This window comes from Elgaria multicarinata, chromosome 1 (genome assembly GCF_023053635.1).
Source record: "Elgaria multicarinata webbii isolate HBS135686 ecotype San Diego chromosome 1, rElgMul1.1.pri, whole genome shotgun sequence".
Classification (NCBI taxonomy): domain Eukaryota; kingdom Metazoa; phylum Chordata; class Lepidosauria; order Squamata; family Anguidae; genus Elgaria; species Elgaria multicarinata.
In genome coordinates this window covers 194,650,084-194,676,349 of record NC_086171.1, presented here as the reverse complement: position 1 = coordinate 194,676,349, position 26,266 = coordinate 194,650,084, and the positions used below count along the sequence as shown (strand labels likewise).

At 44.8% G+C, this 26,266-nt stretch overlaps 1 protein-coding gene across 2 annotated transcripts in view; it reads right to left on the bottom strand.

Annotated features, from left to right (window-relative positions):
* The window catches only part of SLC9A8 (solute carrier family 9 member A8), a 148,429-nt gene extending 123,643 nt beyond the window's left edge, over positions 1-24,786 (bottom strand). Inside the window, exons 1-3 of one of the 2 annotated variants that reach the window (XM_063146099.1) lie at positions 24,713-24,786; positions 19,260-19,438; positions 1,143-1,223 (exon numbers count right to left, since the gene is read on the bottom strand). In XM_063146099.1, coding sequence (XP_063002169.1) covers positions 1,143-1,223; positions 19,260-19,438; positions 24,713-24,726 — 274 coding nt within the window. In that variant the 5' untranslated portion in view covers positions 24,727-24,786. Of the gene's footprint in view, positions 1-1,142; positions 1,224-19,259; positions 19,439-24,301; positions 24,363-24,712 lie in introns of those variants that run through there. The other variant, XM_063146090.1, reaches the window with a different exon arrangement.
* Between the last annotated feature and the right edge of the window lie 1,480 nt (positions 24,787-26,266).

The following is a 26,266-nucleotide window of genomic DNA, read 5'->3' as shown; positions in this document are numbered from 1 at the left end:
ACTGAGCATGTTCACTGGAGAGCAATTGAGGTTGGTGACTCCTATTTCAGAGGGGCAAAGAATCCCCTCTGGGTTTCAGTTGGGGGGGGGATCCACCGCCCCTCTGAAATAGGAGCCACCAGCTTCCACTGCTGGTGAGCCAATGTGATGTAGTCATTAGTATTCTGGACTATGACCAAAGAATTCAAACTCTCTGCTTGGCCATGAAGCTCACTGAGTGATCTTAGGCCTGTCGCTTTCTCCCTGCTCAGCCTAATTTACCTCACTGGGTGTTATGAGCAGGGTGGATAAAAATTGTTTTTTCAAAAAACAAAAAAACAAAAAATCGGATTTTTAAAAAATTTAAATCAGATTTTTTTTTATTTCAATTGGATTTTTTTTAATAAAATGCTTTTTGAGGAAACATCTATCTAAAGATAGTTTTCTATTTAAGATACATTATAGTCCAAAGGTTATTCATCATGAAATAAGGATTAGTGTTTAATTATGTAGCATGAGGCTGTTTAAATTTTTTGGTAATTGAATTCGATTAATCCATTCACAATGTCATGCTCTTCCAGAAGTTTCTGTAAGATTATTTTTCTCCTTCCAATAAAGTACAGCAGAAAAGTTGTCCAAATATGATTAACCTATTAAACTGGAGATAGTTCACCTCACAATAATTTCATAATTATCTATCTATGATGTGTTTCTAATAGTATAACCAAATCAGTATTTTTTTGATATAACTGTAAAACTAATCTGAAAAGTTGCTATTCTAAAAATGAAATCTTCATCTGGTTGTAAATATTAAGATTATACCAGCAAGAATGTGTCTTTGGTAACTCTGAGTTGTGTAAAATATAGTGAGGAAGAGTGCACATTTGGGGGCGGTGGAGTCACATGATTAAATCAAGTCTTTCTGAGTAGTGATTTAAATCATAATTTAAATCAAATTGATTTAAATCAAATCCACCCTGGTTATGAGGATAGAAAGGATGGGGAAGAGACACATATCCTGTCCTAAGCTTCTTTGAGAAAAGGCAAATTATAAATGCAAGGAATAACAAATGGTCCAGAAATGAACACTGAAAAGAAAGGAAGTCTGAACAATTAGACCACAAGACGTACAATTTATTTTTTCCACTGTAATAGGTACTCACCTAACGAAACAACAGCAACACTCTCTGGCAAGAAATGCAGTCTGTATCTTATCAATAAATGCACCAATATGATGCAGATACCTGAGGGAAAATAAAATGACGTTTAGTTACATGCAGAACAGCAACAAGTAAAATGATCAGACAAACTGTGCAATTATCCTTGGAATTTAAAAGACAAGGATAAAAAGTAAATTAAATAAAGTTAAACATTACAAGAAACAGGGCCAGTTAGTTAAAAGAGAAGTTCCCACAAAAGATTAAACCCCGCATTTTATGTAAGTTTTTTAAAAAAAATAAAGTTTCCTTCTATTCTAGCCATAAGTGTCCAGAAGAAATATTGGTGGCTTAAATCCAAAGACCTGCAAGGAGTGTTTCCACATGCACAACTATCTAAAATCTGTCTTAAATTTATTTCTAGGCCTCTGTAAGCCCAGAAAGCCATTTCTGAAGCTCCTTCACAATCATGTGCAATGTAGGGTAGGAGGCTTCACCCATGGGATGGGGTGGGCAGGAAACAGCAGCATGTGCATATCCCATGCATGAGTGGAAGCTTCCCCTACTTGCACAAGGATCCTTAGCATCCAGACCTGTGTTGCAAGCACTGAGTGTTGCAAAAGCTCTGTGAAAGTAGCTTTAATGGACTTGAGCTTTTATATAAACATTACTTTCAGACTAAAGCACTTTGTCCTGTTCTAACTGACAAACCAGTCCTACGCAGACTTGCTTTCATGGCAACATTTTGAGTGAGTCTGAAAAGCCTGGCCTTGTATCGCACTTCTACTGCAGTCATTTTGGTAGATGGAACAATAAGGGCAGTATCCCAATATGGCTGCTGTGCCTGCCCTTGGTCCGTCGTGCCCATGGGACGGATTGCTAGTGCCACAGGAACTCACACTTCCTAAAGCAACTCAAGAAATGCTTGTTTCCAGAACAGACCAAGTGAGTGGAGCAACCTTCTCCGACCTCTGCTGACCTGCCCCGTTCTGGAAACTAGTGTTTCCACTCATTTCCAAATGCTTCAAGAACCGCTAGCTCCTTGTTACACTAGCGATAGGTCCTGCTAGCGTGCGGGAAGCACTGGATACCAACATTTATTATGTTTAAGTGTCATAGAGTTCACTGGAAGAAAATTAAGCACGTTTGTAGCTTAACCAATCAACCTTTACCATTAGGAAGGTTTGTTGTTGTTGTTTAAAAAATGACTCTGTACCCTGTTGACTATTTATAAACAAACAAAAGACATTAGCCCCTCCTTTCCTGATGAAAAGGAACCATAACCAGAGGCTTCACTGAATAAATTGGTGATTTGTATGAGTGAAATTACCCCTTGGGCAATTCTAAGGTCACATTTTACAAGGGAGTGTAAGAATGGGACCAGTACTTGTCTTTGAAATGGCAAAAAGACCATTGCATGAGATGTGCTCGCTCTCGGGATAATCCTGGGAGATGCTGATCTAGTAATCACCTGATGCGTCAATCATTATACAATTACACCAGGAGCAAGAGGAATGAATTAGTCAACAACAAAAATAAGATGAAACTATCCCCAGGTGCTATGTTCTTGGAAAAGACCCAATGAGGTTTAGGGCTTTCTCAGCTGATTGTCAAGAATATCTTCTTTTTGCAACTCCCCCAAAGGAATGTAGGTTTTCTTCCCTTCAACTGCTTAGTTCTAAGGATTAAAAAGTAATAACACCTCTGGCCATTTCGCTCTTGATTTCATTGTAGAGATATACATCATCAGCCATTTTCTGGTGGTTTTTTAAAAGGGAGTAAAGATAAATGTTAACATCAGAGAACACACTCAGCCTCTAGAAAAAGACAATTAAACGGCACTAACTCCCACACAAAACCAATAATCCACAACCATCCCCAGATCTCAAATGTATCACCTCCTACTGCAGTGAAGACGGAAAACTACTCCCACCGGATACAGCATGAATAGAAACTGAACTCTCAGGGCAGCTTTTAAGAATGGCTGTTTTAGACCTAAGTCAATAAGTTCGGTTCAGTGGAGGCTGGTGGCTCCAACTGCAGTGAAAAATAGGTTTAGCACTTTGGATAGCTCCTTTAGAGTTCTGGCTGGTTTTGACTGAACCCAGAATGGATTCTCAGCCCCACCTAAATGAGAGCCACCAGCCTCCACTGGTTGAATCAAATGACCCCTAACAGTGCTAAAAACAATTCATAAAACATCTGCATCAGTCTTTTACTCCAATCATGATGAGGTGTGAATTGCCATGTGGTTTGGGGAGAAGGAAGGCTGCTATATTTATTGGAAAAAATATGATTTTATTCTCACAGCTTTGAGGCTTAATTCTACCCCTACTGAAATGACTAAGAAAATTGTGAGGGGGTGGGGGCATGGCATAAGATGCTAGGGGTCAAATTGACCTTGCAAAATGGTGTTCAATTATTCACTTTACTTAACATTGTGACATTTATGCAAAGCTAAATGTTTTTAAACATTTTTTTTTCTCATTGCCTTCCCTGTGACCCAGCAAAATTGTTTTCCCCGCCTCAAAACTATTTTGAGCCTTTATGTTGAGCAATATTTAATCATTTACTTTTGAGGTCATTTTTTACCCCAATTGCATCTGCCAATGTTTACAAGCAAACTAGACCCTCACCTGGGCAGGTAGCTGGACAATGGCAACTCCCAATCAAGGACTTTAGATGAGTTCTTTTCTGTTTACAGAAGCAGCTTTGCTAGATAAGTTGTTGAGGGTTGCCTGGGGCATCTTTGCAACCACTCAGCCCAGAACAGCAGTGACATTTAAGTTGCAATTCTATACCCACTTAGCTGGGACTAAGCCCCATTGGTTTCAATGAGGGTTCTTTCTGAGTAGGCACGTATAGAATTGCACTCTAATTCTCCTTTCTTCAGTACATAAAGATGCAGCAATCTCAGATAACAAATGGACTGAACATCCCAAAAGATACACCCTCCTAGTATTCCTGAGTCTTTAAGAGTTGATCAAACCCTCGTTGAGTCTAGATAGACACATAGCTTGCTTGTGACATTGAGAGAGGCAGCCTCAGAACTACTCAGGCCTACCACTACTCACTACTGACACCAAGAAAAGGTGTAGGCATCATTTGTTACTGAGAAGCTCAGTCATGATGGTGGTTTATTGTTCCAGAAAAGCTGCATGGGCAAGAGACTCATGGCATCTAGGATGAAAAGGATCCTGTTGTAATGTGCAAGCTACTAGCACCTGATGTATTTAGTTCATGATCATCATGTTCTCTGCTTAACTGAATTAACAGAAGTAGCCCTCATATGGACAGATGAACAATGGGAACTCTGGATAAATGCAAATGCCTTCCTGAACTCCAAGTCGCCACTCTAGCCATGCAACAAGGTAACCTAAGAATTGGCCAATCTAAAGCCCTGGCAGAAAATGGGGTCCAATTCTAAAGCATCACCTCCAGATAAATCTCCATTGTGCCCACCTTTGGCATAATTCATCCAGTTCCCCCACTCAATCGCAGACTTTTAGACCCCTTGTGGCACCCTTAGTTCCAGGAACTCCACTAGATTGTCTCTCAGAAGCATGGCTTTGTAATGCTGAATTGATCAGCCAAATTCAATCACAGAACCAGGAAAAGAAGGTTTCTACTCACTCCAGGGACCAAGCAATTAAATCTTTCATTTAACACCAACTTTTCATTCAAGGTCATCTTTGTCTCCTTTGTGCTCCTTGCCTGCACCCTATAATTGCCCTTCCGTCCGAACTCTCAAGGAGAAGATTCTCTAACGCACACAGACTCTGTTGCGTGAGCCTGTGATTCTCTGGGGGTTCACCTGACATACTGCTAGCAGTATTCCTCCTACTGGGTCCGAACCCACATTTCCAAGCTCAGAGCTTTCCTCTCTACTTGTGTTCCCTTGCTACCTCATTGTCCCAATTAGAGCTGGGGTGGGGCATTAGGCAACATCCATTTCACTGGTGCTGCCCATCAACAGAGAGTTCTTGACCTGTCTGAGATATTCAAGGGACCTCCACACCGGGTGTGTAGCCGCAATATGAGAACTATGGACCTTTGCATTGTTCAAAGATCCAGGAAGGCCCATGCCCCATATTGGGCATGACTGTTAAGGACTGTTGGCTTTAAACTCAGTAGTTCAAACTTCCTGTTCCCAAGCTAAGAGCCAAGCGCATTTTGCTGACATTTCATGGGGTCTTGAGCACATCCAACATTCAACAATAACCAGGAACCAAAGCCCTTTGTTCTTCCCCTCCCCTGAAATAGACAAATATACCCAATCTGACTTTATTTCTCTTTCCTACCCCTAAAACTCTGTCCCTTCCACACTTCACGTGCCCAACCGTGTGTCATTGAAGCTCAAGGTTTCCTTGTTAGGCCTCCAAAGATGACTTCACCATTTCCCTAGCACCCTCACAACTCCTTATTTGGCAAACCATTAACTCAACTCCTCCATTTTTTCTTGTTCTGACACTGCTATTAGGAATCATAAGGTAATAGTCTGCCAAACCAGTGCTAGGGGTAGAGCGCTAACCTATCCTCACTCTTTTCGGTAAATATTTGTGGTAAAATACAAACTTGCATGCTTTAAGCATAAGTTTTGTCGGTGTTCTCGAGCTAAGTTCCCCACTATATCAAGCACAGCATACAATCAAACATGTGAGCACATGCACCACACCTCCGCCCAAGATCCTGGTAGTCCTGGGTCTGTCAAATACATGTGTAGAGTTGTGCATTTACGTACATGCGCTTGTGACTGGGGACACTTGGTAAGACATCTCTGTGGTTGAAACAACAACAGAAAAATCACTGCAATGATGTGATTCATGTAACTGTTTTGTCTGTCCAACTCTTGCAGCATGTACTACGGCTACAAGTTTTCTAAAACTTATTTGGGCCTATTAAAATGGTCCGCCCCCGGAGGCTAATGGACTCCGATGGATTCCAGAGGGCTCTGGGGGATTTTCCTGCTGATATGGCCGGTGCTCCTGTCAAAGCCCAGGTCGCTCTGTGGAATGCAGAAATGACCCGTGCGGTTGACACGATCGCGCCCAAGCGTCTTCTCCCTCTGAGCAGAGCCCGGTCAGCTCCTTGGTATACACCTGAGCTGGGGGCGATGAAGCAAGAGGGGAGACGGCTAGAACGCAGGTGGAGGAAAACACGTGCTGGGTCTGATCGAACACGGGTTAGAGCTCACTATCAAGCCTACTCTGTGGCGGTGAGGGTGGCAAAGAGACAGTTCTTTTCCACCAGCATTGAGTCTTCTCAGTGTCATCCAGCGGAGCTTTTCCAAGTGGTTCGTGGCCTGTTACACTCTGGGCCAGGGCGTGAGATAGTTGAACCCTCGGTAGCACGCTGTGACGAGTTTGCACGGCACTTTGAAGATAAAGTCGCTCAGATTCGTCATGAATTGGACACCACACTTAATGCAGCACCACTAGTAGAGGCGTTCAGAGCGCCGTCCGGCTCAGTTTTATTGGATGAGTTTCAGTTATTGAGGCCCGAGGATGTGGACAAGGTGCTTGGCCAAGTCCGGTCGACCACCTGTGTGCTTGACCCTTGCCCCTCGTGGCTCATTACATCAAATAAGGAGGCGATCGCCGGCTGGGTCCAGGAGGTTGTAAATGCCTCCTTGAGAGAGGGAGTGGTGCTGGCCTCTTTAAAAGAGGCGGTAATTAGACCACTCCTGAAGAAGCCTAATCTGGACCTGGAGGATGTTAACAACTACAGGCCGGTGGCTAATATTAGGGGTGTGCACGGACCCCCCGCTCCGCTTCACTTCCAGATGCGCGATTTGCGGATCGGGCCACTCCGCCCCGCACCCGCTCCGCCTATGTCCACTCCGCTCCGCTCGGAGCTCCGGATCCGGATCGGAGCTCCGTTCCCCCCCCCCCCATAGGCTTGCATTAAGCTAAAAAAGTATACAACTTTTTTTCTGTGAAAGTTAGAAACCTCAAGTTTGGCACCATGACACCTCATGGAGGTATACACACGCACGCCAAGACTCAAGGCAATCCCATCATCCCCTGATTTTTGGGGAATTTATGAAAACCGGGCACCCCATTCACACCTTTCCATAGCTCCGTCAATTTGCACGTTAAAAATCTCAAACTCGCCACCATGAAAGCTTATCCAGGGGTGCACACGCACGCCGAGACTCAAGGCAGTCCCATTATCCCCTGATTTTTGGGGAATTTATGAAAATCAGGCACCCCATTCACACCCCTTTCCATAGCTCCGTCAATTTGCACTTTAGAAATCTCAAACTCGCCACCATGATAGCTTGTCCAGGGATACATACACACGCCGAGAATCAAGGCAGTCCCATCATCCCCTGATTTTTGGGGAATTTATGAAAACCGGGCACCCCATTCACACCCCTTTCCATAGCTCCGTCAATTTGCATGTTAAAAATCTCAAACTCGCCACCATAAAAGCTTATCCAGGGGTGCACATGCACGCCAAGACTCAAGGCAGTCCCATCATCCCCTGATTTTTGGGGAATTTATGAAAATCGGGCACCCCATTCACACCCCTTTCCATAGCTCCGTCAATTTGCACGTTAAAAATCTCAAACTTGCCACCATGATAGCTTGTCCAGGGATACATACGCACGCCGAGACTCAAGGCAGTCCCATCATCCCCTGATTTTTGGGGAATTTATGAAAACCGGGCACCCCATTCACACCCCTTTCCATAGCTCCGTCAATTTGCACATTAAAAATCTCAAACTCGCCACCATGAAAGCTTATCCAGGGGTGCACACGCACGCTGAGACTCAAGGCAGTCCCATCATCCCCTGATTTTTGGGGAATTCATGAAAACCGGGCACCCCATTCACACCCCTTTCCATAGCTCCGTCAATTTGCACTTTAGAAACCTCAAACTCGCCACCATGATAGCTTGTCCAGGGATACATACACACGCCAAGACTCAAGGCAGTCCCAGTGGCAGAGCCCGGTAAAGGACCAAGGGAGAGGGGGACCTTACTTGCCTCCGTCCATGGTCCGTCGCCATCTTCAATTGAGCTCGCGGTTTCACCAGGAAGTCTGGGCCGCAAGTGGCCCAGGCTTCCTGGTGGAACCGCGGGCTCAATTGAAGACGCTGATGGACTGCGGACGGAGGCAGGTAAGGAGAGGAGGGCGGGGGCGGTTTACCGGGCCCTGCCGCCGTCGCCGCCCATGCGCCGACGGCGGCGGAGCCCGGTAAGGGACCAAGGGAGAGGGGGGCCTTACCTGCCTCCGTCCGTGGTCCGTCGCCGTCTTCAATTGAGCCTGCGGTTCCACCAGGAAGTCTGGGCCGCAAGCGGCCCAGGCTTCCTGGTGGAACCGCGGGCTCAATTGAAGACGCAGACGGACCACAGACGGAGGCAGGTAAGGGAGAGGAGGGCGGGGAGGGGGTTACCGGGCCCTGCCGCCGTCGCCGCATGGGCGACAGCGGCAGGACCCGGTAAACCCCACTTACCTTTCCGGCAGAGCTCCGGATCGAGGTGAAGGATCCGCCTTCACCTCGATCCTCTTCGCCACGCTCCGCTGGCCCCCCAATCCTCTTCGCCTCCGCCTTAAGGGCAGGCGAAGCCCCCCACTCCGCTCCTGCTTCTCCGGTCCGATTAGAAGTGGAGCACATCCCTAGCTAATATCCCTTTCCTGGGCAAGGTGCTTGAGCGGGTGGTTGCAGGACAACTCCAGGCACTCTTGAATGAAACGGATTATCTAGATCCATTTCAATCGGGTTTCAGGCCTGGTTTTGGAACGGAAACTGCCTTGGTCGCCCTGTGGGATGACTTCTGTCGGGAGAGAGACAGGGGGAGTGCGACCCTGTTGGTTCACCAAGACCTCTCAGCGGCCTTCGATACCATCGACCATGGTATCCTTCTGGATAGGTTGTCTGAGCTGGGAGTTGGAGGTACTGCGTTGCAGTGGTTCCACTCCTACTTGGATGGCCGATTCCAGAAGGTGGTGCTGGGGGATTATTGCTCTGTGCCGTGGCTCCTAAGCCATGGGGTTCCGCAGGGCTCTAGAATCATAGAATCATAGAATAGCAGAGTTGGAAGGGGCCTACAAGGCCATCGAGTCCAACCCCCTGCTCAATGCAGGAATCCACCCTAAAGCATCCCTGACAGATGGTTGTCCAGCTGCCTCTTGAATGCCTCTAGTGTGGGAGAGCCCACAACCTCCCTAGGTAGCTGATTCCACCGTCGCACTGCTCTAACAGTCAGGAAGTTTTTCCTGATGTCCAGCCGGAATCTGGCTTCCTTTAACTTGAGTCCATTATTCCGTGTCCTGCACTCTGGGAGGATCGAGAAGAGATCCTGGCCCTCCTCTGTGTGACAACCTTTTAAGTATTTGAAGAGTGCTATCATGTCTCCCCTCAATCTTCTCTTCTCCAGGCTAAACATGCCCAGTTCTTTCAGTCTCTCTTCATAGGGCTTTGTTTCTAGACCTGATCATCCTGGTTGCCCTCTTCTGAACACGCTCCAGCTTTTCTGCGTCCTTCTTGAATTGTGGAGCCCAGAACTGGACGCAATACTCTAGATGAGGCCTAACCAGGGCCGAATAGAGGAACCAGTACCTCACGTGATTTGGAAGCTATACTTCTATTAATGCAGCCCAAAATAGCATTTGCCTTTCTTGCAGCCATATCGCACTGTTGGCTCATATTCAGCTTGTGATCTACAACAATTCCAAGATCTTTCTCGTTTGTAGTATTGCTGAGCCAAGTGTCCCCCATCTTGTAACTGTGTATTTGGTTTGTATTCCCTAAATGTAGAACTTGGCATTTATCCCTATTAAATTTCATTCTGTTGTTTTCAGCCCAGCACTCCAGCCTATCAAGATCACTTTGAAGTTTGTTTCTGTCTTCCAGGGTATTAGCTATCCCACCCAATTTTGTGTCATCTGCAAATCTGATCAGCGTTCCCTGCACCTCCTCGTCCAAATTATTAATAAAAATGTTGAAGAGCACTGGGCCCAGGACTGAGCCCTGCGGCACCCCACTCGTTGCCTCTCCCCAGTTTGAGAAGGTTCCATTGAGAAGTACTCTTTGAGTCCGATTCTGTAGCCAACTGTGAATCCACCTAATAGTTGTTCCATCTAGCCCACTTTTAGGTAGTTTGTTAATCAGAATGTCATGTGGTACTTTGTCAAAAGCTTTGCTGAAGTCAAGATATATGACATCCACAGCATTCCCACAGTCCACAAGGGAGGTTATCCTATCTGTTTCATCCCCTATGCTGTTTAACATATACATGAAGCCGCTGGGGGAACTTATCCGGAGATGTGGACTAAGGTGTCATCAATATGCGGATGATACCCAGCTCTACCTTTCCTTTTCATCAAATCCAGGTGAGGCAGTGACTGTTCTGAACCAGTGCCTGGGCACGGTAATGGACTGGATGAGGGCTAACAAACTGAGACTCAATCCAGACAAGACGGAGGTACTGTTAGCGGGTGGTTCATTTGTCCGGCGAGGTGATGTTTGCCCAGTCCTGGACGGGGTTGCACTCTCCCTAAAGGATCGGGTCCGTAGTTTGGGGATGCTCTTCGATCCAGAACTGTCACTTGAGGCACAGGTGAACTCAGTGGCAAAGAGCGCCTTTTATCACCTTAGGTTGATATACCAACTGCGCCCTTATCTGGACAGTGATAGCCTAGCTACAGTTATCCATGCTCTGATAACCTCTCGTTTGGATTACTGCAATGCATTATACGTGGGGCTGCCTTTGAAAACAGTCCGGAAGCTTCAGCTGGTACAAAACAGGGCAGCCTGTTTACTAACAGGGACTGGCTGGCGAGATCACATTACGCCAGTCCTTTTACAACTTCATTGGCTGCCAGTCCAGGTCCGGGCCCGATTCAAAGTGCTGGTATTGACATTTAAAGCCCTAAATGGTTTGGGGCCAGGTTATTTGAAGGAACGCCTCCTCCCATATGTACCTGCCTGGACCTTAAGATCATCTACAGGAGCCCTTCTCCGTGAGCCCCTGCCAAAGGAAGTGAGGCAGGTGGCTACTAGGAGGAGGGCTTTCTCCATTGTGGCACCCCGGTTGTGGAATGAGCTCCCCAGAGAGGTCCGCCTGGCGCCTACAGTGTACTCCTTTCGTCGCCAGCTAAAGACCTTTTTATTCACTCAGTATTTTAACACTTAATTTTAACTTAAATTTAAATTATACTGTTTTAACTCTGTATTTTAACCTTATATCAATTTTGCTGCGTGATTTTATCCTGGTTGTGCTTTTTATATTGTATTTTGTATTTGTGTTTTTAACTTGTTGGTTGTTTTATGATGGTTTTAATTTTTGTGAACCGCCCAGAGAGCTTCGGCTATTGGGCGGTATAAAAATGTAATAAATAAATAAAATTTGTTCTTATTATTACAGGTATTTCACAACTGATGATTAGTGCACTGTTATCGTTCTCTCTCTCTCTCTCTCTCTCTCTCTCTCTCTCTCTCTCTCTCTCGTGTGTGTGTGTCTGTGTGTAATTGGCACAATCTGTTGTTTCAGGTTTTAAAAATAGTGGGGTCAATTATATGTCACACACTGTTCTTGCAGGAGTATGCACTTTACAATGTGGGGCATTAGGGATCACAATTACTTCTTAACCCACCACCCTAGGTGTTTCATTTCTTTGGCTTCCTTGGGATATATCTGACTGCAAACCTGGATTGATGCAGTAGGTTTTTCTATCAACAAAGGGTATCTTGATTTAAATTAGCATTAGCATGAATGACTGAGAAGATGAAGAAAAAAGATTCACCGTTCATTTTGACGGTCAGTAAGCTATGTAACTTTATACCTACATAGCTGCTAATGAGTATGCTAACTGGATGTATCACCAGATTATTCATACAACCAGTCACCCCATGCTAACTTAAACCAGTCAACAGAACAAAAGAAAACTCACGGACTGGGTTTGAAACTAGCCCCCAAACACTCAACCATGACTGAAATACATCTCCCCTTAACACACATAGGCCCCATTGAGAAGCCACTTTAAACCATGGCTTTAACCACAGTGCTTAAGCCAGAAAGCCAGGCCGTGTTCAGAAGCCACCTTAAACCATGGCTTTAACCACGGTGAATAAGCCTTAGTGATTTAAGGTATCTTCTGAACAGCCCCCCCCCCACACACACACACACAAATGTGACAGTGTAGATACAAGTAGCATTTCTGGAGTGGTCACAGTGTATTCACTTCCAGTGTGAACCCAGATTTAAAATGGTGTACAAATGTAAATGCAAGTAGAAACCATGTTGCAGTCAGCCCTCCCTTGAGTGTCAGAAGGATTGTCTGGGTTTTATACTTTTAAAAGAGACTTATGTGCAGTTATACATATGTGCTCATTTTTCATCTTACCAAAGAAAGTAATCTGATTTTTTAAAAAAAACAATCTGAAGTTGTGTCCAACTTTTGGACCCTGATCATAGGTAAATTTAACAATTCCTTTAGACCTTAGACTTATTATTTTAGGACATCTTAAGGGGCTTGGGGTTAAACCAGAAATAGAGATTAGTTATAGGTTTATCCCTGTGAGAACTCTAATCATGCAGTGCTGCAAGAAAGATAAAGCTCCATTAATTCAACAGTGGGACTTAAATTGTTGGTCATTAATCAAATGTTTAAAGCGTACATATCTGTTTTACATCAGGGAAAGCTTCTATTGAAACTCTGGTAGTGATTGATAGTGGGGTGTTTTTTTTCCTCAGAATTTGAGGTCAACTAATGAATTAAAGCTGGATTGTTTTTATGCATGAATTCTGATATCGTGATAATTGTTACGTAATGGAAAGAAAAGGATTTGCATCTTAAATAGTGAAGGATGGAATGTAAGATTATAACATGCCTTTACTATTTCCTTTTGAGGGGAATCGTTGTTATAACACTTTTTGTTTTTATCATATTTATTCATAAAAGAAACATTGAAAGAATTATCTGTTACTGTGAGTTATGCTGACGTCATGAACACTAGCCAATAGGTCATAACAAAATCAGCATCAGAGTAAGAGTCAACTTTACTCCTGTTAAACTGGAACTCCTGTTAAACTCTTTCTTCCTGTGGGTCCTAGGATGGAAAAGCATACTTTCATTCTGAGTACAGCAAAGGCAGTATCAACTGTCCTCCACCACTGTTAAACAATTTTAAAGGTCTTCAACCTGAATCAGATTTAAATCAGTTGCACTTATCCTAAGGACGTGTACATGAAAGTTAAGCCCAACTGATTTCAGAGGAACAACTTCCAAGTAAAACATACTCAAGATTTAAGTTCTAACCACCAAGTTTCAACCGGACCCCAACATCATAGAATCATAGAATAGCAGAGTTGGAAGGGGCCTACAAGGCCATCAAGTCCAACCCCCTGCTCAATGCAAGAATCCACTCTAAAGCATCCCTGACAGATGGTTGTCCAGCTGCCTCTTGAAGGCCTCTAGTGTGGGAGAGGCCACAACCTCCCTAAGTAACTGATTCCATTGTCGTACTGCTCTAACAGTCAGGAAGTTTTTCCTGATGTCCAGCTGGAATCTGGTTTCCTTTAACTTGAGCCCGTTATTCCGTGTCCTGAACTCTGGGAGGATCAAGAAGAGATCCTGGCCCTCCTCTGTGTGACAACCTTATTTGGTATTAGTAAAGAAGATCAATAAACATCCCATAAAGGCATTTGCTAAATTAAGGCCATTATTCCGTTCTTATTCTCCTTGATCTAACTGCAGCCTTTGACACGGTTGATCACGATCTTCTCTTAGATTCCCTCCATGACCTTGGACTCTGTGGCTCTGTCTATAACTGGTTCGCCTCCTATCTAGAGGGTCGCTCTTTCAGCGTGTCGGCTAACGGCTCCTCGTCCTCCTCTTTTCCTCTTTCAGTAGGGGTTCCGCAAGGCTCGGTGCTTGGCCCGTTGTTGTTTTCTTTATACATGCTGCCCTTGGGTAAGCTTATTCAATCTCATGGCCTCCAATATCACCTGTATGCCGATGATACACAATTATATCTCTCATCTCCGGAACTCTCTCCTGATGTTCACGATCGTATCTCGGCACGCCTTTCTGATATCTCAGCCTGGCTGCTTCATCGTCGTTTGAAACTTAATATGGCAAAAACCGAACTGCTTGTTTTTCCTCCTAAACCTTCCCCTCTCCTCTCATTCTCTCTTACTGTCAACAATGTCACGCTTACTCCAGTCAAGGAAGCTCGTAGTCTTGGCTTTATATTTGATTCCTCACTCTCCTTTATTCCTCATATCGAGGCAGTAGCTAAATCCTGTCGTTTCTTCCTGTATAATATTGCCAGGATCCGACCATTTTTGTCTGTCTCTTCTGCCAAGACTCTCGTTCACGCACTGGTTATCTCTCGGTTGGACTACTGCAACCTTCTTCTCTCTGGCCTTCCTTCGTCTCACATCAGTCCGCTGGTCTCTGTCCACCACTCTGCCGCTAAGATCATCTTCTTGGCCTGCCGCTCTGACCATGTCACTCCACTTTTGAAATCTCTTCATTGGCTTCCAATTCACTCCAGAATCCAATACAAACTTCTCCTGTTGACCTTCAAAGCTTTTCACGGTCTAGCTCCTGCCTATCTCTCCTCTCTCATCTCACACTATTGCCCCGCTCGTGCTCTCCGCTCCTCTGATGCCATGCTTCTCGCCTGCCCAAGGACCTCTACTTCCCTTACTCGGCTTCGTCCTTTTTCTTCTGCTGCCCCTTACGCCTGGAACGCTCTTCCAGAACACTTGAGAACTACAAACCCAATCACAGCTTTCAAAACTCAGCTAAAAACCTTTCTGTTCCCTATAGCTTTTAAATATTGAGTTTGTTCTGACTCTATACTGTTTAGCTTCACCCTACCCAGTGCCTGTTTTCACTTCCCTGTGTCTGTTGCATTCTCTTTCCCTCCTTATTGTTTACTACAACTTTATTAGATTGTAAGCCTATGCGGCAGGGTCTTGCTATTTACTGCGTAATCTGTACAGCACCATGTACATTGATGGTGCTATATAAATAAATAAATAAATAAATAAATAAATAAATAAATAATAAAGCACTTAACAAACATAGAGCAGCCTAGCAAACAGCGATCAGTAATCCCAATTTCTCATACGTATAACAGGCTTGAAGCAAAGCAGTCCAAAGGCTAGCAAAAGAAAAACAACTTGGGGGGGGGGGGGGAGGATCCAAGAATGTTTGCAAAAGTCCTTAAGCGTTCCAGAAGATAGGAAAACAGGGTGCACTCCAGTGATTAAACTTAGCAAAGTCAAATAAGTATGTTTTAATAGCACACAGCCTAATTACCGGCCTGGGAGTGGCTTGTTGTGTCGTCTGAGCCCAGATGGCATGAGTTTTTTGAGGGGGAAACAGCCCTCAAATAACCCATGGGTGGGCTATTTGGCTAATGGTGGCCTACATGCACCAGCGATTAAAACAAGCCACCATGGCTTGTTTGATCGTGTGAAAAGGACCTTATTGAACAGTGCAAGTGACATCACTGTGAGAAATGAAAACAATGGCCAAGTGTTGAGCTCTCGAGCAGCAAAGGCAGAACAAAAAGTGGCAAAGGTGAGCAAGAGGAAATCCTTCTCAGGAAGTAATCTTCCACCACCTTTTCCTCATCATTTATAAAAAAAATTATCCCCACTCCAATGTTAAAAAAATCTTGTCAAATTTTATTTTTCAAGGGATAAACTGGCTTTAACTCTCAGCAGGGCTACTTCTGCTTCCCAAGCATTGGGTGCAGAGGGGCTGTTGTGTAGGGTGACAGTATGAAAAGGAGGACAGGGTTCCTGTATCGTTAACAGTTGCAAGGAAAAGGGAATTTCAGCAGGTGTCATTTGTGTGCATGCAGTACCTGGTGAAATTCCCTCTTCATCACAACAGTTAAAGCTGCAGGAGCCCTTCTCTCTTTTGTATCTGGTCACTCTAGTATAGCTCCTGCAGCTTTACCTGTTGTGATGAAGAGGGAATTTCACCAGGTGCTGCATGCATAAAAATGACACTTGCTGAAATTTCCTTTTTTATACAACTGTTAAGAATTTCTGTCCTCCTTTTCATATGGTCACCCTACCGTTGTGCCATGAACACTGGATCTTGGCTACTATACTGCTGTAGAGAATAACATCAACTAGTTTTCCCCTACCCTCTGGAAAGCAAAACAAGCTCCTGAATTTAAACTGGGACAGGACAAAGAGAAAAAGATTTGGAGTCAGCTAGTTTTGTTTCCAGAGTACTGGGTGTGCAGAAGTGTACTGTGCTGGGCATGTTGGCATGATTAGGTAAAAGATCCACTTACTACTCTCCCCCATCACTATTGTAAAATTCTGTAAAACTCCTCTTTAGAAAATTACATAGAGCTCTGAGAGTCAAAGATTGTGAAGGAGCTGCCTATGTCAAGGGACCCTGAAGCAGATTGGGGTTTCTGGGCCCTCAGGAGAGACCGCCATCAACCTCCTAAAGGACATAGCCCCCTCCCAGGCTCAGAGGGAGATGCCAGGGGGCCACCTAGCCCCAGGCAGTGCAGGAATCTAGTGGTCAAAGCTTGGTCAGCTGCTAGATGTAAAAGTGGCTAACTGAAGAACAAGGACGCCTCATGAGTAAAGGTATACTCGTGAGCAAGGCTCAACTCAGGACTAAACCACTCTTCAGATGGCACTCATGTTCTGCAGCTGTGCTCTGCGTGGGGCTCTAGAGGCTCAGGCTTAAAAGCATTCAGTTCTGTGTACCAGCTCTGATTCCTTGCCTTGTATTTCCCTGATAACCTAACTCTTCTCTGGAACTACCTCTGTTGGCATGCCTACTGAGCTTGCATTTGATATGGGCCCTCCCTAATTCCCTGGAGCTCTGTCCCTACTCGCTGCCAAGCAGGGTGAGCACTGCAAAAGAAGTGCTATTGCTGTGATTGTTGTTGTTTATTCGTTCAGTCGCTTCCTACTCTTCGTGACTTCATGGACCAGCCCATGCCAGAGCTTTCTGTCGGCCGTGATAACACTGTCCAAATCAGGCGTCCACCAATACATTTGCCCAGCTGGTCAAGGACAAAGGCCTTGGGCCTCTAGTGAGCGGGATGCATGGCCGTGCATAGATCCCTCTCCCAAACCTTTCCTTGGTGTTGTCGTTTGGGGAAGGTAATTACAGCAACAGACTCTTCCAAGTAGCAAGATGAGCTCTTGCAGTTTCTTCCTTTCTCCATACCTCAATGCCAGACTCTGCCTTTCCACCACTGTGCATATCTGAGAGTTCCAAGAAGGAGAGAGCTCAAGAGATAATAGCTGGCTGGTCAGACAAGCCAGCACTTGCACAAATCTGGCCCACATGTTTATTTTGTGCCAGCCTATCATGGTCCTGTTATTACAATTATTGCAGCTGTACAGTTGCACAAAACCATGGTTTGGGAAAGGTGAGACTCAGCACTGGCTGCTTTCAAGATACATTTTCCTGCAGTCAAGATTTTAATATATTCTGCCAGAACAGAAAGGGGAAGAAGCTTCCATCCTCCCAAAGAAACCTTTAAAATTCCATTGTGATACAAACAAACATCAATATTTGCAACTTTCTTTCTTGTTGTCTTTTGCCATTTTCTTTGGCTTTGAACTTTCCTTTTTAGGCCTATTCAAATATCAAGTTGGCACAAGACAGCCATCCATTTTCTCTAAAGACAAAGGGTTGTTTGAAATAGACAGGAAAAATCGTTTTATTGCCATTTTTTAATCCGCATTTTAATTTTCTTCTCTTGTTATGCTTAATAAAGTCTCATGGGACTTTATCATCGCATTTACCTTTGTAATATGCTTATAAAAGTTCAGTGCTATTGCAAACAAGCCAGGGCGTTCTAACACAAAGTGCATACGGAATGGCAACATAGTCCAAAAGATCACAGAAAAGTTCCACAGCTATTTGATTTGTTCTTTTGGGAGGAGGAGGATAAACTTTCTCCGCTGTGGCACCTCGGTTGTGGAACGAGCTCCCCAGAAAGGTCCGCCTGGCGCCTACACTGTACTGCTTTCGTCGCCAGCTGAAGACCTTTTTATTCACTCAGTATTTTAACACTTAATTTTAACTTAAATTTAAATTTTACTGTGTTAACTCTGTATTTTAATCTTATATCAATTTTGCTGCGTGGTTTTATCCGGGTTGCGCTTTTTATACTGTATTTCGTAATTGTGTTTTTAACCTGTTGGGTGTTTTATTGTGGTTTTAATTTTTGTGAACCGCCCAGAGAGCTTCGGCTATTGGGCGGTATAAAAATGTAATAAACAAATAAATAAATAAATAAAATAAACATACACTATGAATCAAGAACAACCTGAGGGCATATTTTACTAGGCTCTTATTAAAGCAATGTTTTAGCAGGAAATTAGCATAGGTTCAATTAATTTCCCCCCAGTAAGCATAGGGGTGTCCCAAAGGAAAATACATCTGGCTACTTGCAGCAGAGTAAACATTCATGGTACAATAAAATGAATGTACTTTAATCTGCATCTTTGATGGCAAGCTAATTTCCCCACTTTGTCAAAGTACAGTGCAGTGTCCACACCACACCTCTGCAAAAGCTCCCGTGGCCCCGTTCAGACAACATGCTAAACCATGCTGCTTAACCACAAAATGGTTAACGGAATGCATTAAGTTAAGCAGCATGGTTTAGCGTGTTGTCTGAACAGGGCCAATATGTCTGTGTCTTTCGAGTATACATGTGCAGATGCACATTTGCATGTGTGAATAAGAATCCATGGTAACAAGGCAACTTCCAATCAAAACAGGTATTTTGGGGGGCGGGGGTAAAATGGGTATTTCTCCTGGACATCTGCTGGGTGGGGATTTGACCCTCTAACCATTGAATTCAATGCCCCTGAAACACACAGTGCACATATCAGTCTAGAAATAAAGAGTTTAGTTTTGAAAGCAGCTCTCTCCTATCATTGTTTGAATGATCTCCAGAGCCTCTTTTTGAAACTTCCCAGAAATCTCATTCTCTCGTGATATTAAATACTTCTTAAAACTAAACGCTGCCCTGTGAATGGAAAACACTGCCATAACTGAAACTATGCTTCACAGCTTTCAGCTTTCCATTGCTCTACTACATGTATTAATTCCAAAATACAATCCAAAGTAACTGATAAGAGATGTTTCAATGCACATTCACCTAACACAAGAAGACTAAAGAATATAGTCATGCCGCTTGACTGCTCCTCTTGTTGAGCTTGCACCCCAGTTTGCACTGGAAGGATGGGTTTGGCAGGTGTAGGAAGCACCAGTTTTGTGATGAGGGCCAGTGTGGTGTGAAGGGTGGCGTTGAACACATCATGGGTAGCATTTGGGAACCTGTAAGAGAATACAAACTTGGATCAGACAAAGTAAAAACTGGACGAAAAATAAAAGCACATTCAAAACCGCAGAACTTTGAGAGAAGATGAAAGGAAAAACTATTATTTAAGAAAAGGCAGAGAGGTCTGCCTGGCGCCTACACTGTGCTGTTTTCGTCGCCAGATGAAGACCTTTTTATTCTCTCAATTTTTTAACACTTAATTTTAACTTAAATTTAAATCTTGCTGTTTTAACTCTGTATTTTAATCTTATATCAATTTTGCTGTGTGGTTTTATCCTGGTTGTGCTTTTATACTGTATTTTGTAATTGTGCTTTTAACCTGTTGGTTGTTTTATTGTGGTTTTAATTTTTGTGAACCACCCAGAGAGCTTCGGCTATTGGGCGGTATAAAAATGTAATAAATAAATAAATAAATAAAATAATTATAGGCTCACATGTAAATATTTTGATTCCAAAGCCTCTCAGAAAAAATATCCCAGCTGGCAGTCCACTGTTGGCAAGAATATAGGAGGGGAATACATGAACAAGTGCAACATGATGGCGCCAAACCAAAGCCTCCCAGGGTTCAAGCACTATTGGAAAAGACCCCCTCAAAAATGCAGGGAAAAGCACAAGAGACCTACAAGTACACAGTCCAGAACAACCTGGGACTTCATTAGAGAACTGAGTCCTTCAAGAGGAATTGAGGCATACGTGTTATACTCTATCACAGACATGATAGAGATGTACAAAATCATGCATAGGGAGACATTTCTCTCTCTTATAATACTAGAACCTGGAGCCATCCCATGAAGCTGATGGGTGGGAGACTCAGGACAAATAAAGGAATAACATCTTCATACAGCGCATGGTTAAACTATGGAATTCACTACCACAAGATGTAGTGATGGCCACCACTTTGGATGGTTTTAAAAACGGGGTGGATAAATTCCTGGAGGAGAGGGTTATCAATGGCTACTAGCCCTGATGGCTATGTGCTACCTCCAGTATCCTAGGCCATAAGCCTACATACACCACCTGCTGGGGAACATGGGCAGTAGGGTGCTATTGCACCTGTGTCCTGCTCGGGGTTCCCTGATTGACATCTGGTTGGCCACTGTGTGAACAGAGTGCTGGACTAGATGGACCCTTGGTCTGATCCAGCAGGGCTCTTCTTATGTATTAACATTTTCAGTGAATTGCGATGTAATGTTACAATTCCAGGTTTCATTTTATACCCCGGCAGAGAATCACGTGTCTTTCAAAGGTATGTGTCTTATGTGTGGCTCTTTCTGCTTAAACAGATTAGAGCTACCCCTCCCTAGGAGGAGACTACATGTCACAGGGAACCTTCTGTGTGTCGTTTATCATTAACTGAAGTGCTTGCATGTTTGTCATCACAGAACATTCACCGAACATTTCATCTCTGAAAAACACTTTGTTGTTTTTCCTCTGATAACCACCTTTGCTGAATCACTCACTGGAAGTCAGTTTGCTGACACTGTTTGTTTTTAGTTATGCTCTTTCCCCCTTTTCCTTTTCCTTTTTTTAAGTTATGCCGCCCTTGGTAAGCATTGGGATTCACCTCGAATAGGGCCCTGGAGAGACCTCATCTGAGGAGGAGAAGGCTTGGGACTCCGTGGAAACCCCAAGCAAAGCTGAATTCTGAAGAGTCCACTGAGTTACCCAGACCCAAGGGCTTCTTGCTGGAGTCCCTCAAAAACATGCACACATACAGCCTCGACCCTGACTTCCCCCTTCATACCCCAGGCTAGAGGGAAATCCAGGGACAACTGAGGAGTCAGGCAGCTTCTCCATCAGGGGTCAAATGCCAGAGAGTGACCAAGTAGACCTTGCAACCCAGCAGTTAATCAGGAAGGGGAGGAGCTAGCAATAGGAGAATAAATCTCTCAGTGTCTCTTAACATAACAACTCTCTTTAGGCAGCCTTAGGGGCAAGTCCTTATGAACTGTTTACATCCCTTCATTGAGAAAATTGACCATTTATTCCTACTCTCTGCTTTATGTTCTTTAACTGGTGCATAAGAGACTCTCTCATTTCATGATTGCTTAGTGGAAAGTTTTGTATCATTGTCCCCCATTGGATCAGGTCCTCTCTGTGTGTGAGGAGGTGGGGAGGAAGGAGGACATGATCTTCACAGGAGTGGACCTTTTCCAGGGGAATGATCTGGCCAAAGCTGTTGGTGATGTGGAATCAAGAAAGGACTTACTGGGGCAGGATGCAAAGCAAAACAAAACAAGAGGTGAAAGCAAGAAGAGAGGTGATAGTAATTACTCTGCTGAACAAAGCCTATCAAAGGGAAAAGAAGCTTTATAGATAGAAAAGGTCATTCACAAATCAGAGTGAAGAGTAATAGGGCAACACAAAGAACCAGTAGCGCTGCTTGGACTCCAGGAAGCCTATAATTTTCCACAGAGTTTCAGTACTTAAGTGGAGTCTGCGTCTGAGGACCCTGACAGCATTTGGAGAAGAAGCAGGAAGAGCACTTTTCAAAAAAGAACCCTGATTGCTTGAGTTACTTCATATAAACTTTGGATGTAAGACTTCCCTATGTAATGCAGATAATCCACCCAAACTGACATGCAGGGCAATTTGTAGCAGAAAGCAGGCAGGGATAATGGTGGTAGGTGTGCCCCTGTCTACTCCAATTGCATGATGATGATGATATGGGGTAGAGCTACAGAGCTGAGGCTGTATGACAAAGGCTTGGCAGGAAGTTAATTGGCCTTATGATAGAGCCAGTGCAGTGTAGTTGCTAGAGTGTTGGACTGGGAGTCAGGAGATCCGGATTCTAGTCTCTACTCAGCCATGGAAACCCACTGAGTGACTTTGGGCCAGTCACAGACTCACCGCCTTGGATTCCTTGGAGGAAAAAAGGCAGGATATAAATGCAATAATAAAATAAAATAAATGATACACTTGTTCTACTTCAGTGGTGGGAAAAGGGCAACATTGTTGACTCTTGGTTCAAGCCTCCCCAAGGTATTTAGAAGAATGTAGATGCCTTCAGGTTCCTTCACACAACCTAAATATCAACCTAGTTAGAACATCTGAGTCCTTGTCACATGTCAGTAAATCACTTTGGCCAAGTTGGTGAGAATGCTGCTATCTCGATTGAGGCATTTGGCATTCTGCTTTATTACCAAAGAAGAAGGGGGGATTTGTCACATCTGAACAACACAGAAAGTCCACATGGAAATTTGAGGTGGTTTCAAAGATGCAAAAGACAGTAGAGATGGGGAGATATATCTGAGTTCTTCCCACGTATGAGGAAGATGGAAAGAACAGGCATTAGAGACACAAGAGACATCAACTATACTTGTATGGACACATGTTCCAGTTACATATTCAAGTCATGCAGTAAAGCAGGAAAATTTGGTATATAGTCATACACAGCAAAAACAAATTGAAACATAAGGAGGAACAGAATAGTGGTGCTCAATGCCAAAGGGACTCTATCAACCTAATTAATCTCAAGATGTTCCAGCTAAGTTAAACAGAATATCTCAACACTAGGATATATATGTAGAAGCAAAAGAAAAGCAAGACAACTCATTATCCCCCTTTACTTACTCCTACATGGTTATGTTCCATGGTTTTGCTTTCTTTAAGCCAATAACCAATTCTTGCTAAAGACGTGGTGGGCCATCCACCTATGTGCCTAACATCCCAATTCTTTTGAGATGCTTTGCTTAGATGGGGAGAAAACATACAGGTCATCTCCTTTCCAGTCCCCAAACCATTTAGGCCTAATCTACACCAAGCAGGTCATTGCACTATGAAAGCAGTATGAAAGCGGTTTATAAAGGCAGTAGCCACATCAAGCAGGATATAGTGGTATGAAAGTGGTATATGGTATGTGTCAATGGGCCCATACCACTGTAAAGCAGTAGTGTGGCTCTTGCCATTTATATCCTGCTTTCATGCTGCTTTCATAGTGCAATATCCTGCTTGGTGTAGATTAGGCCTTAGAGGCCTTCACTGAGGCTGAAAAGGAGTATGCAGAGAGTTACTACCCTTCCAGCCAGTTGACAAGTACTGCCTACAAACACACATGCTATGTGCTGATCAACTTTGGCTGACTGCACTCAGAATTCCAGGTGGTTTGGTGGAATTTATTTATTTATTTCATTTCTATACTACCCATTAGCTGAAGAAGATGACAAGCATTCGCCCAAACCTACTTCCCTCACCTAGTCATTCCAGTTCTCACATGTGTGGTAGCCTGAGCTGAAAGGAAACCACCAACAGCTATGGCTAATGAGATGGTTGAAGGAAATGAATGGAGGTCCTCTTACCCTGGACTAACCTGTCTCACTCTTCAGATAGTCTCCTCAGTTGCACAAACAGCACAGATCATTATTATCGAGATTCCTGGAGGAGAAGGCTATCAATGGCTATTAGTCCTGATGCTATATGCTACTTTCGGTATCAGAGGCAGTATACACATGAGCACCAATTGCTGGAGAACGTGGGTGGGAGGGTGCTGTTGCACTCATGACCTGTTGTGCATTTCCCATTGACAGCTGAGTGGCCTGAACCAGCATGGCTCTTCGTATATTCTTATGATTTGTATTCACCCCAAGTTCTGAAGATATGCTAGAAAAGAAGCCTAGATAATACTCATGCACAGGAAAAGCAGCTGAGGGGGAAACCAGGCCTTGATCGTGGGGCAGAAATTATGTAGCACTGGCACAAATGGTTTAATTTCTAGAACAGCAGCCTTCCTTGACCTTATGCCCTCCAGGTGTAAGGGAGGGCTTAAGGCTGATGGGAGATTTCAACTCCCATCAGCCTCAACCAGCGAGTTCAATGGTTAGTTTTGGAGAGCAGCAGACCAGGGAAGGCCCTTGTCATACCTGCAACTTGACCTGAATGCCTGCGGGCTGGCCATGGTGACTTCGGTGTGTGCGTTTACCTGCGACACTAAACGCACCTTTGAACCTCTTCCTTGCGCACCTGTGCAATCCTTTTGCCATCTCCTCTTTCCCCCCATTCCACGTCAGAGATCTCGGGCAAGGTGCCCGGAGAGCCCTGCCTCTTCCTTGTGCCTCGATCAGCCTTCCCCAACCTGGGGCCGTCCAGATCTGTAGGGACTGCAACTCCCATCATCCCCAGCCAAGCCACGCTGGGGAAGGCTGGCCTAGCTCGACCTACCGACGAGGGAACGACCATCACTCCCCGGCATACCTGCTCCGCCGCTCCCTCAGACCCCGCCAGAGATCCCCCCGCCCCTATGTCTCCCATCCTCCAACACGGAAGCCACTCACTCTGTTTGCGCCATTTTCTCTCCTTCCTCTCCCTCCGGATCTTAACCGAAAAAAAGAAAGATTTCTTTTCCCCTCCCCCCCACCACCACCCTTCCCCGAAACCATAGAGCGACACAGAGCTCAAACCGTCCACGCAACACACTTCCGGGTTCTCACTTGCGACGCTCCGGCCTCTGCGTGACGCGTCTCGATGGGCGAAGCGCAGCCTAGCGAAAGCGGGGAGGGAGTTCGAATGTGCCGGCGCGTGCTCTCTCCTGGCAACGGCGTGCTTGGAGCGTGACGTCATGGCCGAGAATCGAACGTTTTCGAAACCGTTTCCCCGGCTACGCCTTGTCCTTCTGTTTCGACTGGAAGGGCGGGGGAGGGTCAGGTCAATGGAGCGTTTCCAGAGAATTTCCGAGCAATGAGCGACTGCCCTTGCGGAACGGGGCAGTGGAGGCTGGTGGCTCCGATTTCGGTGGGGCTTTGAATCCAATCTGGGTTTCAATCAGAACCAGCCCGAACTCTAAAAAAAAAAAAAGCTATCCAAGTTGCTGAACCTGTTAGAGTTCAGCGCCATGAATAGTTCCTTTAGAGTTCTGGCTGTTTCTGACTGAAACCCAGATCGGATTCAAAGCCCCACTGAAATCCGAGCCACCACCCTCCACTGGAAGTGGCACCACGTGGAAACGCAGAACGAAGTGGTCTGATTTTTCACAACTGCTGTTGCCCTAAAGAAGGATCACGATTTTCTAGCCTTAGGCTGCAATCCTAAATGCCCATGTTTTCAAAAATAGGGCCGGTGTAAAAGGTAGGTGGGTAGCGGCGGCAAGGACGCCTCTTCCTCATCTCTTTTACAGGCAAGCTACACGATCGTTTTCGGGGTGCACTGGGGGCGGATGGAAGAGCCCTGAGTACGACGTGTGGAATCCCCCCAAGTGAACTGTCCAGAGAGCTGTGAACCACCCAGAGAGCTTCAGCTATTGGGCGGTATAAAAATGCAATAAATAAATAAATTAGATGCAGGAAGAAGCAGCACTGTTTCCTTTGTATGCAAATATAATTTGTGTGCCAAATCCTTGAGTAGGTCAAGTCTCAAGTATGCCAATAAGAAACCACAAGGAGTGAAGAAACACCTTTCTAGAATGACACAGGAAACTTGTGACAAACCATGAGTAGCCACATGTTCCACTGCTACCTAAGTTGCACTATGGAGCTAACAAATGTTATGTGCAAAGCATCTGGTAAAAATGAAAGGCTATTTTAGGAGAGGAATTTAGAGCAGGGAAGCCCTGGATGGGGAAAGTGTTATGCAATCTCCTCCCTTGCCACTTCTCCCTTTTAAATTGTCCCCTCCTGAAGCAACTGTTCAATTTGTACAAAATGACACTTTCACTCTGCTGGGTTGGCACTGCCTCCCCCTGCAACCCCGCGCTTTCCCTCTCTTGGGATGGCGTCAGGTAATCCCAATGCTGAGGAGGGAGCGGGGGGGGGTTCTGGACAAACCAATGGAAGGTGACCAATCGCTGGTCGCCTTCCATCAGGCTCTGATCCTGGGTTGGCCCTGGGTTGGCC